We start from the raw sequence: 12,408 nt of genomic DNA on the forward strand, positions 1-12,408 counted from the left end.
AGCTACTATGGTAAGTACTTTGAATGACTCATTTAAATATCTGATACCTGTCTGTGGCAGAAGCTTCCTTTGGACTTTTTATAATAGATATTATTACATACAAATCATATAGTGGTTCAGATGGATGACACAACATAAAATATAATTCAGACATTCATTTCCTAGCCTTACTACACTGCTTTATTTCCTTTCATTATTAAGCATACAGTTAAAACATTATTACACTGCTTTATTTCCTTTCATTATTAAGCATACAGTTAAAACATTATAATTTCAGGTGTCATTGTGAAATAACATACTTGTTAGTATTGGGTTATATTGTCTTTTATATTGCTTGATGAGAGAAATTCTTTAAGTATGGGTTAGTAATATTCTGTAAGACTTATACATGTCTAAAAAAATGCCTTTTAATAGATTTGAGGAAACATGAAAAGGGTCAATTCATTATATATATTTATTATATAATTATAATATAGCATTATATTATTATATATTTATTTATTTATTTATTTATTGTGCTTTAGGTGTAAGTATACAGAGTATTTTTCTGTATTTTTTAAAATTCCAGATCAGTATGTATGGGATTTATAATACTCTGTGCAATTATGATTGACTTCAATTTTTTTTTCCCATTGTGGACTCCACTTTCTACAAAGGTCAACTTTGCCTCAAAATCAACAAACTTACCAACTCTTCGTCTAAGATTGGTTCCTGTGTGTCAAGTCAGTTGGAGTTAAGCACAGCACATACAAGCTGAAAAGCCAAATAAGGAAATGAATACCTTCTCTTGACAGTTCTAATTTTACTGTAAGTTAAATTTAGTTAGATTAAAATAGTTTAAATGTTTAATTACACACCATAGTTTAAGTAACAGAGATAATTACAGTAGAAAATGATTAAAAGTTTTCAGAACATATTTGACGGCTAAACAGAAGGTTGGTGGTTCAAACCCACCAGACGCTTCTTGGAAGGAAGACTGGGCAATCTACTTCCATGGAGATACTGCCTTGGAAACCCAAGGAGGGGCTGCTATGAGTCGGATTTGACTCAACGGCAGTGAGTTTGATTTTTTGAGTTAGTCTTACATCTAATATAGCTTAGTGCATATTTACTGTACCATAAGACATTTGGCAAGCCCCATAACACATCTGTAAAGCTATTTCTGTCAGTTCAAGTTAACATTGTGGCGGTTATTAATTTGCCTTTATATATAGCTAAAATTCCGAATTATCTGGCATACATTTTTTCTTGGTTGTGTATATTTACAAAGACATGCCCATGAACAGTCTGGGGAATTGTACAGCTTCCTTGGAGGCCAGAATAGTATTTTCCTCTCATCACTGGAAACATTCCATAGTTTTTTGGCTAGCACTCTGGAGTCTATCTGGAATTTGAGTTAAGTCCATCTGCTGGTGATGTTTATAGGATCAGAAACAAAAGCAATAGTCCCATCCAGATGAGGTTAATGATATGTAGCCATTGATCTTGTTGCTGATTTATCGATTTTTCTTAACTATTTGGTATATTTTTATATCTTTCACTTTGGCTCTTTTTAAGGCCGAAAATATGAAAAATACATAAGAATGAATGCATGTAAAAGACATAGAAAGGAAATGTCATACCTTTGCCCTATTGTTTGGAAGGTTATTTAATTATGTATTTTATAAGCAAATGTGTTATTTTGCCTTAGTTTCCTGTTGTAAATTCTACAGCTAAGAAGTTTATGAGTAACATAGTAGTCTATCACATGTTCAAAAGAAATTAAAGACTATTATTTAGCTTTTATGTGTAAAGAACTGCAGCTCCAAATAATCCTTATTTTTATATTATAGACCAATAAACCATGAAACGATTTTCATTACAATATTCCCTAAAAGGAAAAGAAATGCTAATTTGATTTAGTATATTTTTTTTTTCAAAAGAAGCTATAATACAACATTTTATGAAATTTTTCTGTTTTTTATAGTTATCCAGGAGCTCTGGTGGCATAGTGCCTAAGGTATTTGACTGCTAACCAGAAGGCTGGCAGTTCAAACCCACCAGCCACTCCTCGGAAGGAAGATTGAGCAATCTACTTCCATAGAGATACTGCCTTGGAAACCCAAGGAGGGGTCGCTGTGAGTCAGAGAGACCAATAAAACATGAAACAATTTTCTTTACATATTCCATAAAAGGAAAAGAAATACTAATTTGATTTAGTATATATTTTTATAAAGAAGCTATAATACAGCATTTCATGAAATTTTTCTTTTTATAGTTATCCATTTTCAAGATTTGATTTTTCATTTTCTTGAAATTTGAAACGATATTAAAAGGATAATAAGCAATATATGAGAATTTGGGTTGGAATGCTTTTTTTAAATGTCCTACAAATTTGGAAGGTTTTAAAACATGTATTGTGAGCGTGTTACATTCATTCTTGTCAGGATTTTGATAGTCTTTTGAAAGAGTAACCAAGTATCTTTTTTGTTTTTATGTTTTGTAAAGGGATAAAGCCAGGTTGGCTTGGGCAGAAAAGTGAAAAGACAATGCTCTACTTTCACCGATGTCAGCATCTGAAACAAATAACACAGAAATGTTTTTCTAGTATACATGTTAAAACAAATGAACATGTACAGCTAATTCTTTCAAGAAAATTTGCACTTACAGAATTAAAGAAGTCATGGCTTTCAACTCACACTCTTGTTGGAGACAAAAATATTATCCTGATGGGACCTCCTGGTGCTGGGAAAACAACAGTAGGCAGAATAATAGGTCAGAAACTAGGTTGTTGTGTCATAGATGTGGATGATGATATCCTTGAAAAAACCTGGAATATGAGTGTGTCTCAGAAACTACAGGATGTTGGTAATGAGCAATTTTTAGAAGAGGAAGGAAAAGCTGTGTTAAATTTCTCTGCATCAGGAAGTGTGATTTCCCTCACTGGGTCCAATCCAATGCATGATGCTAGCATGTGGCATCTGAAGAAAAACGGAATAATTGTATACTTGGATGTACCTCTAATGGATATAATTAATCGTCTGAAATCAATGAAGATAAATAGAATTGTAGGTCAGAATTTTGGAACACCTATGAAAGACTTACTTACATTTAGAAGACAGTATTATAAAAAGTGGTACGATACTCGTGTTTTTTGTGAAAGTGGGGCTTCTCCAGAGGAGGTAGCTGACAAAGTGCTGAATGCAGTTAAAAGATACCAAGATGTGGATTCAGAAACATTCATTTCAACAAGACATATTTGGACTAAAGACTGTAAGCAGAAGAATTCAACAAAATTCTTTAGTGAAGCTGTGATTGAAGGGTTGGCTTCTGACGGTGGACTCTTTGTTCCTGAGAAGGAGTTCCCAAAATTAAGCTCTGGGGAGTGGAAAGGCCTAGTGGGAGCAACCTATGTAGAAAGAGCACAAATTCTGTTGGAAAGGTGTATACATCCTGCTGACATACCTGCTGCTAGATTAGGAGAAATGATTGAAACTGCTTATGGGAAAAACTTTGCTTGCTCTAAAATTGCCCCTGTCAGGCACCTTTCAGGCAACCAGTTTATCCTGGAGCTGTTTCATGGACCAACAGGATCATTTAAAGATTTGTCTTTACAGCTTATGCCTCATCTCTTTGCACACTGTATTCCACCAAACTGCAACTATATGGTACTTGTAGCTACTTCAGGAGACACAGGGAGTGCAGTCTTAAATGGTTTTAGTCATCTTAATAACAATGACAAGAAAAGAATAGCTGTGGTCACATTTTTTCCTGAGACTGGAGTAAGTGATTTTCAAAAGGCACAAATAATTGGCAGTCAAAAAGAAAATGGATGGGCAGTGGCTGTCAAGTCAGATTTTGATTTTTGTCAGACAGCTGTTAAAAGAATTTTTAAAGATTCTGATTTTACTGGCTTTCTTCTTATTGAATATGGAACAATCTTGAGTTCAGCTAATTCTATAAACTGGGCCCGACTACTTCCCCAGGTCATTTATCATGCTTCTGCGTATCTTGATCTTGTTAGCCAAGGATTTATTTCTTTTGGGAGCCCAGTAGATGTCTGTATTCCCACAGGAAACTTTGGTAACATATTAGCAGCAGTTTATTCCAAAATGATGGGAATCCCTATTCGAAAATTTATTTGTGCTTCTAATCAGAACCATGTTTTGACTGATTTTATTAAAACAGGACATTATGACCTAAGGGAAAGGAAATTAGTGCAAACCTTTTCACCAGCAATAGATATTCTCCAATCTTCAAACTTGGAACGACATTTATACTTCATGGCTAATAAAGATGGACAATTAATGACAAAGTTGTTTAATCAATTAGAAGATCAGCATCACTTCCAGATAGAAAAGATTCTAGTTGAGAAGCTTCAGCAGGATTTTGTAGCAGACTGGTGTTCTGAGGAAGACTGCCTAGCAGCTATTAACTCTACCTATAATACTTCGGGGTATATCTTGGACCCACACACTGCTGTTGCAAAAGTGGTTGCAGATAGAATACAAGACAGAACTTGCCCAGTGATTGTCTCATCTACAGCTCATTACTCTAAGTTTGCACCTGCTATCATGCAGGCTTTAAAGATTAAAGAAATCAACCATACTTCATCAAGTCAGCTTTATTTACTGAGTTCATACAATGCTTTACCTCCACCACATGGGGCTTTATTAGAGAGAACAAAACAGCAGGAGAAGATGGAGTGTCAGGTCTGTAAAGCTGATGTGAATGTCCTGAAGAGTCATGTGGAAAGATTCATACAAAATCAGTTCAGATGAAAGTTTTCTGAGTAAGATATTTCTTTTTTTCCTGATGATAAGCATGCAATAATAAATATCTCAAAAGTTGATCTGAAGTACAACATTTTGTTTTCTTAAGTAAATATAATTTTTAATTTCAATAGTTTAATCTCTAGCACTGAACATTGTACTTGCACATGCTCCTTAAAATCTTTATTTAGAAGTGACAAAATTTAGCATAGTGCATGGACCCTTGTGCTACTTTGCTTTGCACTTAAGAGGGTTATATCAGTTTCCTCTCCTTCACCTTTGCTTTTAAGTGAACCAAATGTCTGGTATCTATTAATGATTTGGAAATTAAATTATTTAAGAACAGTTGTTAAATATATGTAACTATATTCTAGTTTTCTATTGAGTAAAAAGTTAATTTACCACTCAGAATGGCTGATTTGTATGGAGGAACCCAAAACTCCACTGATGTTGAGTTAGTTCTGACTCAGCAACCCTATAGGGCAAACTAACCCCCAGGGTTTCCTAGGCTGAAGTCTTTATGTAAGCAGACTGCCATACCTTTCTCCCTCAGAGGACCTGGTGGGTTCAAACCACTGACCTTTTGGTTAGCAGCTATGCATTAGTGCTTTTACTTCTGCACCACCTGGGCTTCTTATGGAGGAAGTTCATCTACTACGATTAAAAAAAAAAAACAAATTCACTGCCATCGAGTCAAATCTGACTCATAGCGACCCCTCCTTGGGTTTCTGAGGTGGTATCTCTATGGAAGTAGATTGCCTAGTCTTCCTTCTGAGGAATGGCTGGTGTGTTTGAACCGCCAGTCTTCTGGTTAGCAGTCAAATGCCTTAGGCACTATGCTACCAGAGCTAGTGTTTTTAATCTTCCTCAAGCTCCATTTTGGACTTCAGTTAACTATGTGTATCATATACAGTCAAAATTAGATAAGTATTCTGTTCTAAACTCCACTTTGGATATTTAGAGTGAAAAGCAAGACACATTGCAATCCAGGATGTAATAATCAGTAGGAACCCTGGTAGCACAGTAGTTAAGCCCTTGGCTGCTATCTGAAAAGTCAGCAGTTGGAACCCACCAGCCACTCTGCGGGAGAAAGTTATGGCAGTCTGCTTCCATAAAGATTTCAGTCTTGGAAACCCCACGAGCAGTTATACTCTGTCCTGTAGGGTTCTATCCAAGTATGTTCTGTCCAAACCCAAAACCAAACTCCCTGCCATCCAGTAGGAGAGTATAGAACTGCCCTATAGGGTTTCCAAAGCTGTAAGTCTTTAAGGAAGTAAACTTTCTCATGCAGAGCAGCTGGTGGTTTTGAACTGCCAACCGTTTGGTTAGCAGCCGAACACTTTAACCATTGCACCACCAGGGGTCCTTGCTATGTCTTTTAGAGTTGTATTTATAAAATGAAAAATTGTTACCACTTTTCAAGCTATGTTTATAATTTCTAGCTTTCACTATCTTTGCAATTACTTGGAATTGACAGCAACAAGTTTTTATAATCAATAGAACAACTTTGTATTAAATAAAAAAAATTTACCTTATTTCAAGAGGAACATTTTCCAAAATTAAGAGTGTTTGAATAGTCTTAATAGAAGTATAGAACAAGTATACTTACAGACAACAGTTTTCCTATATTATCTGGGGTCCACTCCTATGTAAGTTATCTGCGGTCTCTTGTTAATGAATGTTGTATTTTTTGACAACTAAAATCACACACAACAGATGCATATATTTTCATTTTTATTCCTTGATAGTATTAATGCATTTTAGTCATGATTTACACTTGGGAATTTACTGAATATTTTATTTTTGAATTAAAGATTGTCATTGAAAGGACCTCTAAGTGTAATGGACTACTCTCAACCACAAGATGGCATTCCTAACATAGTTTGTCTTTGTTGATAACACTGCTTCATTTTCTGGGAGAACTACATACATGAAGAAATATCTTACAAATTATAATGAGAAAAAAATATCTTAATGAGCAGGAGCAATTTGTTTGAAATGTTTAAAAACTTAAACCATTATACATTAATATCTGATGTGTCGCTGAGTTTCTAAAACTAAATATTGAAAACCAGAAACAATTACAAGAAAACAATGGCAGATTCAAAGTTCTGTACTCATCCATGTATGTCTTTATTCTTGCATCATTTATTTTGAGGATAATTTGTTTCAATAGAAAATATATTTAAGGAGCAGTATTTTTTTTTTTAAAAAAAGACATGATTTCTGTCCTTAAGAACTGTAGTTCTTAAGAACTGTAGCTCTTAAGGAGACAACACATGAAAATTAAATCATGTATGACACAAAAGTGTTGTTGTTAAGATAGTGTGTGATTAAGTGAAAATGAGTGATACAGTCAACTGCTGTAAAATGTAAAAGGAAAGGATTACCATGGAGTAGTCAGAAAAGGTATCACAGAAGAGGTAGTATCCAAGGGGAGTCTTGAAGGATGGACAGATTTTCTAGGTGTAAAGGAGGGGAAAGAGATTCTAGGCAAAGAGGCAAGGGTAACAGGTAAGGTGAAATGCCCAAGTCCATTTACACTTATCTATGGACTAAGGTGCGCCTGACACAAGCCATGATATTTCCAATCGCCTGGTATGCATGTGAGAGCTGGACAATGAATAGGGAAGACTGAAGAAGAGTTGATGCTTTTGAGTTGTGGTGCTGGCGAAGAATGCTGAAGGTACCATGGACTGCTAAGAGAACTAACAGATCTGTCCTGGAGGAAGTGCAGCCAGAATGCTCCTTGGAAGCAAGAATGGCCAGACTTTGTCTCACCTATTTTGGTCATGTTGTAAGAAGGGACCATTCCCTGGAGAAGGATGTCATGTTTGGTAGGGTGGAGGGTCGACGAAAGAGGGGGAGGCCTTCAGGGAGATGGATTGATACAGTGGCTGCGATGAGGGCTCGAGTATAGCATGGATTGTGGGGCTGGCGCGGGATCGGGCAGTGTTTCGTTCTGCTGTGCATGGGGTCGCTATGAGTCGGAAACGACTCGACGGCACTTAACAACAACAACAACAATGGTCAGTTTGTTCTTTCACTGGCCAAAACAGTTACTCAGTTTTTCTTAAAACCAACTCTGGCTAATAACCTTGCCCCATTCAAGAGGAACAAGTTATCAAATATGACCTACCTCAGCTTCCAATAGGAGCTCTGGTAGCATAGTGTCTAAGGCACTTGACTGCTAACCAGAAGGCTGGCGGTTCAAACCCACCAGCCACTCCTTGGAAGGAAGATGGGGCAATCTACTTCCGTAGTGATACTGCTTCGGAAACCCAAGGAGGGGTCTAACTCGATGGCACATAACAACAACAACAACAGCTTCCAAAAATCTGCACTGCTTTGTATCCCTTCCTCTTCCCTTGATCGAACTGAGTAGGAGCTTTTCTCCTTTCAAAAGGTAATATCTCCAGGTGGGTCCTCTTCAGCTTACTCAGATAACTTATTTCAGAGTTATACTCTCTCCTATTTCTTGAATTCTCCCCCTTTAATGGAACCTTTTTTCCTATTGCACTTCCAAACCCACTGCCATTGAGTTGATTCTTACTAGTAGTGACCCTTTGTTGTTGTTGTTATGTGCTGTCAAGTCATACCCGACTCATAGTGACTCCTCCTTGGGTTTCCAAGGCAGTATCACTACAGAAGTAGATGCCCCCATCTTCCTTCCGAGGAGTGGCTGGCAGGTTTGAACCACCACCCTTCTGGTTAGCAGTCAAGTGCCTTAGGCACTACACTACCAGCGCTCCTAGTGACCCTTTAGGGCAGAGTAAAACTGCCCCATAATTTTCCAAGGCTGTAAGTCTTTATAGAAGCAGATTGCCTCATCTCCCATGGAACAGCTGGTGGTTTCAAACTAACAACCTTTTGGTTAGTATCTAACTGCTTTAACCACTATGCCACCAGAGCTCCTTCCTATGGCACTTAGATACCCTTTTTAAATATCTTAAAATCCTAAGAGCAAAGGGAAATCTTTCTGAATATCCACATCTCCCTCTACCGCCCATCTACTCTCATTTCTTTACGCTCCAGTTAAGGTCTCAAAAGAGTGGTCTACATATATTGTCTCTATTGTCTTTCATTTCCACCAGCGTATATAAAATATATATACACTTTAAGAATGAATAATAAAATAAATACCTATGTACTTATCACTTGGCTTAACAGTAGAACATTTCTCACCCCTTTGATGCCCACTGTGGCACTTTGATTACATTCCCTTCTTTCCCCTATCTAAATTTTCTGTTAATCACTGGTTGGTTTGTATTATAGTTTTGCATTGTATAATTTTGCCTCTTCTTGCATTTCATATAAATAGCATCATAATGCAGGTATTTTTCCATGACCTACTTCTTTTGCTTAAAAAATTTAAGATCTATCCATGCAGATGAGATAAACTACAGTTCATTGATTTTTATCACTCTATTGTAGGAATATTGCAATCTATTCAGTTATTGATTAGTAGACATTTGGGTGTAAGTTTTATCTCTTCTTGTACCCTATAGATACACTGTTTTTTAAAATCTGTGTTTAAGGTCAATGAATATGGACTTCCAAACATTTTTTGATTCTTCCTAATGACTTGTGAAAATAGTTTTCATATCCTGGAATTATTAAGATAAAAATATATGCTGTATTTATAAAATGAAAAATTAAGAATTTTCAACCTATGGTTATAATTTCTAGCTTTCACTATCTTTAAAACTATTTACAGATACCATAAATACAGTGAATTTGTCAGATTTCTGAGGGAAAAAAACTGGTGTATGTATTAATGGAAATTGTAAAATATGTTTCCATGAAAATAGTTTAGAAGGTAATGAATTATTTTCTTTTTGGTTAGATTTGAATAACAATTCACTTTCAAAAGCCATCATTGATGGCAAGTATTTCTTAAATCCATTAAATCTGATTCATTTATAAACAGCAATTAAGACTACTTATGTTAGTGAAAAAAAATGAAGTAGCTGTTTTCTTGTGAACCTCAAACCCATGAAAATGGTTTTTGGCACCACTCAGCAACGTGAATAAAATCTACCTGTGAAAGAGTTACTCGTGTGGGACCTTATCTATGGTTAGTCTGTTCTCTGTGCATGTCATCTACTAAAATCATTATTTCTCTCTCTCTGAAACCTTTACTCTAAAAACAAATAGGCTCTTTCAAAAACAACTTTAGAATTAATACGCTCCTCTGACTCAAAAAAGCAGACCTGAGAAAGTTGCCAGTATTATGGACAAGGGACATGTCAGATGTATGGCAATACTCTGATCAGCTGGCAGTATTTTGATCAGACTCCTACAAAAAGTTGGATTTGCTTAATATAGAAGGATTCGCTAGTCAATTTAGCTGTTTTCCTTTTTAAACCGATAACTTGATCTCTGGAGTTTTTAAGATTTTCTTCACTTAATTAGTAACTGTTTTTGAGAAGCTAACTATACTTCACATGCAGATGTGGCACTACTTTTTAGATTATAACCATACCATTTATTGAGATTTTAGGAGCTCTGGTGGTGTAGTGCCTAAGGCATCTGACTGCTAACTAGAAGGCTGGTGGTTCAAACCCACCAGCCACTCCTTGGAAGGAAGGCTGGGAAATCTACTTCCATAGTGATACTGCCTTGGAAACCCAAGGAGGGATCGCTATGAGTTGGAATTGACTGAAGGGCAGTGAGTGTGGTTTTTTAGTTTTCATGAAAGATAGAGCTGCTAACAGCAGATAAGGAACTCTGGTGGCATAGTGCCTAGGCATTTGCTAACCATAAGGCTAGCAGCCCCTCCTCAGAAGGAAGCCCCTCCTCAGAAGGAAGACTGGGCAGTCTGCTTCCGTAGTGAAACTGCCTGGGAAACCCAAGGAGGCGCCGCCATGAGTCAGATCCAACTGGACGGCAGTGATTGAGAATGGTAGATAGTTTCACTTATAAGTATTAAATTAATCTACAATGGATTTTCTTAAAAGTTCTTTTTGTTATTTGGGTGAAATTTTACAGAGCAAATTCCTTTTAATAAAAAATAGATCCTTTTTCATAAAAAATTCTCATTTGATGAGTGAATACTAAATGAATCCATTTTAGACCATCTAATAGTAGACTTTCTGTTTTGTCAGAATAGTTGACTTAATGGTATTGTGAGCTTTTTTTTTTTTTTTTAATTGTGATTTGGGTAAAAATTTACACAGCAAATTCACTTTCCATACAGCAGTTCACATACACTTTGTCTCATGACATTGACTACAGTTTACCACAATGCAACAGCTCCACTCCCACTTCCTCCCCATAGTTACCTCTTCCCTGTGTCCATCCCTCCATGCACTCCTGCCCCCTGAGCTGTCTGCCTGTGCATAAGCAGCCCTTCTTTCTCCCATGATTGTTCTTTTCAAAGAGTATATCTACCTCAGGTAAATGTTCAACGCATATGCCCGTATTTTGTTTGGCTGGAAGCCACAGGTGTGGGTTCAATTACAGACCTAAAGGGCAGCTAGGGACTATAGTCTCAGTGGTTCCACTAGGCTCTATCGGACCAGCAAACCTGGTCCCCCCCCCCTTTTTTTCCCAAATGATTTTGAGTTTGGTTCCACATTGTTCTCCCTCTCTATCCAGGATCTCCTACATAGATCCCCCTCTGAGTGGTTGACAGTGGTAGCCAGGCACCATCTAGTTCTGGTCTCAAAGGCGTATAGGCTGTGGATCACATGGTGTACCAGTCGCTAGGAGTAATTATTTCCATGAATCTTTGGTTTTCTTTTTTCTTCTTTGCTCTGGATGAGGAGAAACCCATCATTGCATCTAGATGGCTGCTTGCAACCTTTTAAGATCCCAGTTGCTACTCACCAAAGTAGGAGGTGGAACAATGTTTTGTGTAGTATGTTACGCCAATTGAGCTTCATGTCCCCTGTGACTATGGTCCTGAGCCCACCGGTTCAACTACTTGGTCCCCTCTGGGTACCTTGTCCCTTGTTAGCTCTACTATACACCTGGGAATTCAAATCATACAAATACTCTTATAGGACCATTGTCTGCCAACCCTGTACATGGTCTTGGGTACACTCCCTGCTACACAGACATACCTAATAATTCAGCCTGTCCGCCCATCTATCCACACATATACCCATGTTTGTCTTCACTGACAACACAGTACTGTATGTACAAAAGGGTTCATCTTTGTTGTCTGTACCTACCACATATCACTCTAAGTCTTCCTCTTCCTCAATGCCACCATGTTGATCACTCACATTTGGTACATTGCCCTTCACCCAAATCAGTACTTATTTCTACCTATCTAACAGTGTTCCCTCCTCTCCCCTCCCACCTCTGGTAACCACAAAGAAAAATTCCTTCCATATCTAACCATTTCCTCGAGTTTTACAATAACGGACTAATACAATATTTGTCCTTCTGTGATTGACTTACTCCACTCAGCATAATGTCCTCCAAGTTCATCCACGTTATGTGGTATTTTGCAGATTCTACGTTATTTTTTAGGGTTGCATAGTACTCCATTGTGTGTATGTACCATAGTTTGGTTATCAATTCTTCTGTTGATGGGCACCTAGGTTGTTTCCATGTTTTTGCTATTGTAAATAGTGCTGTGATGAATGTGGGTGTGCCTATGTCTGTTTCTTGTCATGGCTCTCACTTCTTTAGGATATATAGCTAG

The 12,408-nt window shown here is 37.1% G+C and overlaps 1 protein-coding gene across 1 annotated transcript; it reads left to right on the forward strand.

Moving 5' to 3' along the window:
* The first annotated feature begins 605 nt into the window (after positions 1 to 605).
* THNSL1 (threonine synthase like 1) lies at positions 606 to 4,760 on the forward strand. The gene is made up of 2 exons (XM_007936377.2): positions 606 to 732; positions 2,488 to 4,760. Exons 1-2 carry the CDS (start codon positions 606 to 608, stop codon positions 4,758 to 4,760), a joined length of 2,400 nt encoding a protein of 799 aa, XP_007934568.2.
* Positions 4,761 to 12,408: the final 7,648 nt, after the last annotated feature.

The sequence above is a fragment of the Orycteropus afer genome, unplaced genomic scaffold, assembly GCF_000298275.1.
Source record: "Orycteropus afer afer isolate SDZICR_OR568_19922 unplaced genomic scaffold, OryAfe1.0 scaffold00035, whole genome shotgun sequence".
Classification (NCBI taxonomy): Eukaryota; Metazoa; Chordata; class Mammalia; order Tubulidentata; family Orycteropodidae; genus Orycteropus; species Orycteropus afer.